Here is an 8811-nt window from a genome sequence, read left to right on the forward strand (position 1 = left end):
TCTTAGGGCCCTATCATACACCCGGTGCAATAAGGCGCAAGATGTGTTTGGCACGATATGTTGCTATTTTCAGACCAGCTAAATAGCAATTTTCACGTTTTGCGCCATGTTGTTTAAATAGCAAATCAATTTGCGCCACTTTGTGGACTCATGGGTGTGCTGGTCTATAAAACAGGTGTGTTAAGGCACATTGTTAGTGTGTTGCTATTTTGAAGAACTGAAAAAGACTGTGCCATTGACCAACTAAAAGCTTGTCTAAAGTCCAGCATAGAGCGTGTTAATTATGCGCCTATGCAGGTCTAAACGATTACACATTGTTTAATACACACAGGATGTACAGCAATACACAAATATCTTTACATATAAAATACATTAAGGATTTAATTGTTACAAAAATTATTATTTTTTACATAAATATTAAAACCACTGCCTTCTGCACCCCAGGGGAGGATTTTTCAGTTTATCCATGACAATTTGCATTCTTGTTATAATGTTATTATGATTAGCATTATTATTTATTATATGCATTTTTATATTTGTTTTAATAAAAACAAGTTTAGATTTGTCCACCTGTTGGGTTTTGGAGACGTACGCGTCACTATTTGAGGCATAAGAATAGGAAGTGTGTTTGGATATGACCTTGACCACACTTCGTTATTATTGTTCATTTATAAGCTTGCTGGAAATTAAAACTGAATTCACAAATAGTGTTGAAACAAAATGTTGCTCTTAAATTAAATATGTAGGCTAATGGATTAGGCTCAGTGGAGTGCATTTAACACTGTTTCCTTACTTTATGAAAGTAAAGGAGTAAACTAGATTCATGTAAAATAAAAAGGCAGAATGGAGGAGGCTCAGTCTTTATCCTTGTGCTACAGACGCTCTGTTTAACTGTTTTTTGGCTAATGAAGCATTCAGTTTTTCCTTTTACATATTTCGCCATGTAAATAGCAAATGCACCATGGCGTGACGCAACTGACTCTTGAAGGGAATGGGAGATGAGACTCTGATTGGTTTAATGCACATTATGCTCAAAACACACCGATAACTCATTAAGAGAATAAGCACAACACTGTTAGACCATGCGCCAAGGTGCAGAGCGAATTTTTCTATCCATTAAATATCCTTTAAAAGTGCATTCAGACACGCGCTTAATGCTTTTGCACCATGCGCTTTAGATTTTGTGCCTAGATCATTAAAATGGAGCTCTTAAAGTCCATGTGACCTGGAATTTGTTAAGACTTTTATTTATGTATGTTGATGTACTTCCAACTGAAACTGGATATTAAGTAGGGGGTGAAGTTTTTTTATTGCTCATCATCCCCTTGTAGAAAAGGGGTGTGATTAAAAAAATATCAAACTGACATCAACAGAGAACCGCCACTCCTAATGTGGAAGCAACATGTCAGATTTTGAATGAAGATTAACAAAACTAAACTAAACTAAACTAAACTAAAAATCTGTGAATTAACTTGCAAAATGATTGACTACAGTAATTTTGCAATTATTAGAGTACTAGTAGACTTTCTGCTAGCACTTTATTTTGATACTCCTTCAAAACATTAAATACAAGTAACTTTGCAAGTACAGTACAGGGCAAGTAAAGTTATAGTTTACTATAATTATTGATATTTGTGATTAACATTCAATTTCATCTCATTAGGCCACTTTTTTGTCAAGACTTTCCCTTAAATTTTATCATGCTTTACATTATTTTTAAGACCATCTTTGTGATATTATGTTATGGAATGAACAAACACATTAACATAGTTTACTACTTGTTAAGTATGAAGCTTAAGACATTTTATTTTAAAAAAAAGGTCATGCTATTGTTGAAAATTGCATCTTAAAACCAGAAGTAAATGGGGCGCTAGTTGACTAGAAGATACAAAGTCAACAGAATTTATAAATGGTCTAGTTCTGTTCAGAATCTATTTAGCTGCAAAGTCACATGTACAGTATTTTATTGATGCTGCTTTGCATCTGAAGACTGATTATAATGCTGGAACTGTGTCGCTTGATTTCCCTCTCAGGCATCTTCTGACTGCAGCCTGCAAGGCGTTCCAGCATGTGAAAGTGGATACTCTGTGTCAGCCTGAGGCGGTGTCCACTGTCGCTGTGCCCGGTGTGTTCTTCTGTCTGCTATAGAGGCTGCTGTGGGCATTAGAGCCAAACCAGTCTTTGATGCTGCTTGTTTTGCATGTATTGTGTAGTCTAGAGGAGGGATGTCCTTACATTTCACAGCTATTATGAATTCCTACTTGCCCTGCAGGATTACTCTCATTTTCAGCATGTCTGTCCTCTGACAGTCTCTGCATTTGGAGCTTCTGTATTGCAAACACTCTTGCGCTCATTCCAGCTCTATTACAAAATAGAAATACTGAAAGAAAAAAAAACACTCAAGAGCCTGCATACATTTGAAGTCAGAATTATTAGCCCCACTTTGATTTTTTTCTTTTTCTTTTTTAGATATTTCCCAAATGATGTTTGACAGAGCAAGGAAGTGTTCACAGCATGTCTGATAATATTTTTTCTTCTGGAGAAAGTCTTATTTGTTTTATTTCGGCTAGAATAAAAGTAGTTTTTTTTTTAAGGTCAAAATTATTAGCCCCTTTAAGCAAACATTTTTTGATAGTCTACAAAACAAACCATCATTATACAATAACTTGCCTAATTACCCGAACCTGACTAGTTTACCTAATTAACCTAGTTAAGCCTTTAAATGTCACTTCAAGCTGTATAGAAGTGTCTTGAAAAATATCTAGCCAAATAGTATTTACTATCATGGTGGCAAAGATAAAATAAATCAGTTATTAGAAATTAGTTATTAAAACTATCATGTTTAGAAATGTTGAAAAAAAAATTGTCTCTCCGTTAAACAGAAATTGGGGAAAAAATAAACAGGGAGGCTAATAATTCTGACTTCAACTGTAGTTGTAAAAAGGACATATAAACTTAAATAGGCACACAAATGGTGCTGAGCAGTAATTTGTAATTAAATTGTAGCATATTTGATATTTTATTCTGTCATTTAGACAATGGCAGATAAAAAAATTGTAAGTTACTAATTTTTCCTAATTCTAGATGTCACTTTTTCATTTAAAAATACAAAATATGTTACAATTTGTATGCATTTGGACAGTTATGTACACAATGGCAAACTATTTAGTTGTTTATTGATTTTTACTAATTGTAGATATCTCTTTTTAATTAAAAATACAATAAAATTGGCCTTTTTTATACAGTGAGAAAGTTATGTACACAGTGGCAGGCTATTTTGTCGTTTACGGATTTAATTTTTTTTTCTAGGTGTTACGATGTTACGCTTTGAATAAAAAAAATAGAATAGAAATGCCATAATTTCAGCATTTTAAAAACAAGTTTAGTATAATAGATTACAATAAATATTTTTATACAAGTGCATATGCATTTACATTAAATATGCTTATATTCGTTATTTAAAGTAATAATGTGGAAGTTGTGTAGTTTAGAACTACTGTTATTAAAAACTAAAATTGATATGATCTATAGACCCTTTTCACAAGACTGTTATGATGTGTTTAACAATCATCATAATCTTAAATCCTTGAATCCTTTTAAATATTTAGATTAAAAAAACGTTTATACATTAATATGCATTTATGAATATTTTATATAATCTTTGTGTCAAATTACAAAAAACTCAGTCTCACGCAATTTTTTCTTTTTTTGAAAGTCTTGATAACACCATTGTTGAGTTTTTCTTTTATTATTTCAGCTAATAGGACTATAAAAAATATTATTTGTACTCTCACTGCGCTCTACGTTTACCTAACCATGATGCCTTATGGAAATGTGAAAAGGGTCCATTATTAAAACTTATTAAAATTATTTGTTTACATACTGTTATATATAATTAACACTATAATTATTTATAATGAATTTATTATAAATAGTTGACCTTAAAGTATGTGTGTGTATAAATCTATGTCTGTGTGTCTATGTGCAAGTGGCTGCCTGTGCTGAGTGTGCTTTTAGTAAGTGCATTGATTCTCTTTCAAATGTTTCATTACACGTTCCAGGGCTAACCAAATCTATCTGTATGTCTCTCTGAATGTGAAGCGATCAGAGCAGCCTACAGTTTACAGTGCTTTGCATAACCGCAAAACTATAAGCTTGTCTAGAATGTGTTTACAGAAATTTGTCAACCGCTATACAAAGAATTTTACTGTCTTTCATTACTTTAATAATGACACTGACTCTCTGTCTCTCTCTCTCTCTCTCTCTCTCTCTCTCTCTCTCTCGCTCACTCTTTTACTCTTTCTAGCCGCCTGGTGCAGCCTGAACAGGGACTGAGAAGTGTGCCAGTCTGCGGGTGGGACGTCCCGCTTATTGCCTGAAACCCCTCTCTTCTCTCTATCTTTCTGTCACAGTCTCTGCTTTCTTACCTCCTCTTTCTCTCTGCTCCCCCACTCCGTCTCCTCTTTTGTAATTACTTGTTTACACAGTATCCATTTAATATTGAGCCAAAAGTAGTGTCTCCAGACACAGTTCCCTCTTCACATCCACTGCAACACACAGAAACCCACATCAAAACTCCCACCGCATTCGGGAAGCTCACTTTTGCACCTAAAACATCACCTTACATGAACAGTCTCTACTAACCAAAAGAGGCCGATTAATATTTCATCCCAATTCAAGCACGCATCCGCTGCTTTGCAGACAGTTCCCTGCGGTACAACTTCTGAGAAGACAAAAACTGTGCAGCAAAGTATTTCTAAAGCTGTCCATGGACACTAGCATTTCTGTAAAGGCTGTTTAATACTAGGTATAGGTTGGTCTATTAAGTACTTTGGACTGTATCTTCATGAATTGTTTGTGTAACGCACTGAGCCATGTAGAAGGACTGGTGCTTCTGTCAAAACCGTGAGCATGACCAATACTGCCAGTCAAGGGGCCTACATTTACAACACATCCAAATCAACATCCGCTCCAAAAAGCACAATGTTCCTGAACGAGGAATGAAATGCTTGTATAAATGAGATTCGCTGACGAAGAGAACATCATTTTATGTTGATCACTCTTGAGAGGGAATATATAGATGTGGGACGAGTGCTTAAATTAAAAGAGTGGCATTGACTTAAAGGGATAGTTCATCCAAAAATGTATTTTACACTATTTACTCGTCCTGAGTAGTAGATATTTTGAAGAAAGATACCGTAGATATATACACTAGAAATTGCATATGGACCCTGTGCATGCGTCAATAGTGCCGCCAAATTTGTACAGTGCTCTCAGGACAAAAGTCATTCAACCGCACTAGTCAAGACCAAAGCCAATCTGATGATGCTGGACTTTTGTGCTGCAAACAGGTTTAGTAACGAGCAAAGAAAGAAAACAAAGCATAAAGGCAGAACATTTCATAGATAAGATGTTGTTTTGTATGTTACGAACTTTTGGGCTAAACAAGTCACGTTATTGATGATTATACAGTCACTTACTGCACAGACCATAAGCGCAAAGTAGCACCAACTCACACTAAATTCTAGGCGTATAATGAATAAAATCAGCAGACAATGTAAAAGAAATATGACAACCAGATGCTGCGGTGCCAGAAACTTGTAATTTTGTCGGCTAAGTGAAGTAACGGCTAATTTAGTAAGTAACTTATAAGGGTGCCTGATACCATAACAGTGCCTGCACCTCAGTGTCCACCCTAAATTATTGAATATTACAAATGTTATATAGCATTTAGATCATAAAGTTGGATATGCACATTAAGACGCAAGGATATTGATGGTTCACATGAGTCGTTTATAACGGAGATTCATTTTAGAGCCCTGCATTTGACCCCCCGAGTCCGACTTATTTATGCCCATAGGACTGGGTTTCAGGCCAATTTTCACGTCATTGCTAGCACGCATATCGGGCTTCAAGCCTGCTTTAGAATTATTATTATTTTTTTTTAAAGTTTAATAAGATCTAATGCGTGCGGTCCGGAAGCGCCAGTGATGCCTTGCACATAGCCTGTGCATCTCAGTCCAGGGCCGGGCTAGGGCTTAGATTTAAGGGCCGGGCTAGAGCTTAAGATTTAACGCCCGTGCAGGGTTCTAATTCATTCACAAATAAATTGCTCTCTCCATTAGAATTAGAAGTGAAACCAGGAGAGGGGCTGTGTTTCAGGACATAGATCAGATCAAATATAAGAGGGAGGGAGATAATACATTTCCACACAAACACATGCTCTTTGTTGGCAATGCCGGCAGTTCACTTATCCGTCAGTGAAGAAAAGTGATTACAATTATTATTTATAATTTATTAATAATTATAATTTTCATAGTGAAAAAAATTGCATACTGACCACCAGGAAAACTCCTGATCTTAGATATATGTGTGAATGTTTATATATATCTATGGCTCTGGATGGCCAGTCTTCCTCTACACCTTGGTCCCACATTCATTTCAAAGGAGCACTACCCTGTACTAAAATGGCGGCTCTATTGACGCAATTCTTTAAATAGACAACAATAACGTAGGCGACATCAAATGTAAACATCTATGGAAAGATCCTTTAAACATTGGCTTTCATAGTAGAAAAAACAAATATGATGGAAGTCAATGGTTTCCAGCTTTCTTTACAATATCTTTTGTGTTTTCAAACAAGAAAATGATGACAGAGTATTGATTTCGGGGTAAACTCTCCCTTTAATGTTCCATCCGTTTCTTACTTCAGTATAATTAAGCATTTGGGATCAAAGTCATTTCTCAGGTCAAGTGAAAACATCCTCATAGTGGAGGATGTTTCAGAGCGGCTCATATCTTCACATCTGTTGATCAGTAAAGCCAAGACTGTTGTATTTCCCTTTTGGCTCAAAGTGTAAACAACTTGACTCCATACAAAAGCGACTGGGCCCAAACTGCAGCATTTCTTTCTGTTTGCTTTCCCACCGATCCTGCCTTCTGTTTTGGTTTGTTTTTCCCCTCACGGTGAGTGCATGTTACAAATGAATGTCCAGTAAATGATTTGCCGTAGACTTTAGCTATGCTACTTTAAATGGATTTTGTGCATTTCTTATTTTCTTTTGTATTACTCCAGTAACGGAACAAGAAGAAACTATATATATGAAATGAATCAAACTTACTATATGAGCAGTCACTTTTAATGGCATTGTTTGATGAAATACTACTTCTTATACCCATGTATGTTTCCGTATACTGGCTTTCTCTCTTATAAGTGAGTGTAGAGATTTATTGCAGGGATGCAAAGTATTATATTCGTCTTCAATTTGTTAAAATTCTAGATTATGTAGAGTGCTGCTATTCAATAAAGTACTGAAAAAGAGCTGCTGTTGTATTTGTCTTGATTTCATGGTTACAAAACATGATGCTGAACAAAACCCAACTGTGATTGGTTGCTTTCGATCAATGCTGCAGAACATTAAAAAAAGACAATCTATACTCAGGGTGTCCGCTGGGTCTTAAAGTCTTAAATTTAAAAAATTCACTAAAATATTGTATATTATATTGCATATTAAATATTGTGTTGTACAGGTCTTAAATCATTTTAAACAGGTTTTTATTTTGCTTCCTACAAGTAAAGCTACTTAATCGGACCAACGTCCATCCAATGACCAACAATACATAATAATTAAACCTTTAAATATACAAATGGCCCACTCCCCCACATATATACTAATGTGCCACAAACAGGGCGTTAATATCGCCAACCATTCCCAATTTTATTAAGATGTATACATATAAATGGCCCACACTGTATTTACATATATTAATATATATTAAGGAGATACAATTGACAACAGCTGTTTAACATTTTTATAGCAAAATCCCCAAATTAAATTCCCTAATCAGGGAAAGAAAACAATTACACAATTCCTCATGATATACCGGGCCATTAAAAAAAAACGACTAAACTTGAACCCTGTACAGTATGTCTAAAATGTCATTCTTAATGGTCTTAAAAGGGTCTTAAAAAGCCTTAAATTTGACGAGGAAACCTGCAGAAACCCTAAACAGTTGGCATATAAAACATTATGGTCACACTTCACAATAAGGTTTCATCAGTTAATGCTTTTATTAACATGAACTAATTATGAACAATATTTGCACAGTATTTATTGATCATAGTTTAACATTTACTAATGCATTATTAAAGAAGTCATGCTTGTTACCATTAGTAAAATGAACAAATACTGTAATACAAGTATTATTTGTTCATGTTAGTAAATGCATGAACTAATACAGCCTAATTGTAAAGTGTTACCAACCTTATTTTGATTAAAAGACTAGCCTTGTTCAACCACACACACTGAAAAAAAGATTCAAAGATGATTCCTTGGATTTACTTTGCCCCTTTTGAGGTAGTTGTAAACAATTTATTTGGGCTGAATTTAAGCAAACAACTTAAGTTGAAAATTACTAAATTAAATTTGTTTGTTTAAATTCAACTCAGGGTGACGCGGTGGCGCAGTAGGTGGTGCGGTCGCTTCACAGCAAGAAGGTCGCTGGTTCGAGCCTCGGCTGGGTCAGTTAGCGTTTCTGTGTGGAGTTTGCATGTTCTCCCTGTGTTTGTGTGGGTTTCCTCTGGGTGCTCTGGTTTCCCCCGCAGTCCAAAGACATGTGGTACAGGTGAATTGGGTAGGCTAAATTTTCCGTAGTGTATGTGTGTGAACGAGTGTGTGGATGTTTCCCATAGATGGGTTGCGGCTGGAAGGGCATCTGCTGCGTAAAAAAGGTGCCGGATAAGTTGGCAGTTCATTCCCCTGTGGCGACCCCGGATTAATAAAGGGACTAAGCCGAAAAGAAAATAAATGA

At 35.5% G+C, this 8811-nt stretch overlaps 1 protein-coding gene across 2 annotated transcripts in view; it reads left to right on the forward strand.

Annotated features, from left to right (window-relative positions):
• necab2 (N-terminal EF-hand calcium binding protein 2) overlaps nucleotides 1-5381 on the forward strand; it is a 210163-nt gene extending 204782 nt beyond the window's left edge. Inside the window, exons 12-13 of one of the 2 annotated variants that reach the window (NM_001328213.1) lie at nucleotides 2034-2125; nucleotides 4307-5010. In NM_001328213.1, the coding sequence (NP_001315142.1) occupies nucleotides 2034-2125; nucleotides 4307-4335 (121 nt within the window). In that variant the 3' untranslated portion in view covers nucleotides 4336-5010. Of the gene's footprint in view, nucleotides 1-2033; nucleotides 2126-4306 lie in introns of both variants that reach the window. The other variant, XM_009293572.5, reaches the window with a different exon arrangement.
• Nucleotides 5382-8811: the final 3430 nt, after the last annotated feature.

Source organism: Danio rerio, chromosome 18, assembly GCF_049306965.1.
Source record: "Danio rerio strain Tuebingen ecotype United States chromosome 18, GRCz12tu, whole genome shotgun sequence".
Lineage (NCBI taxonomy): Eukaryota > Metazoa > Chordata > Actinopteri > Cypriniformes > Danionidae > Danio > Danio rerio.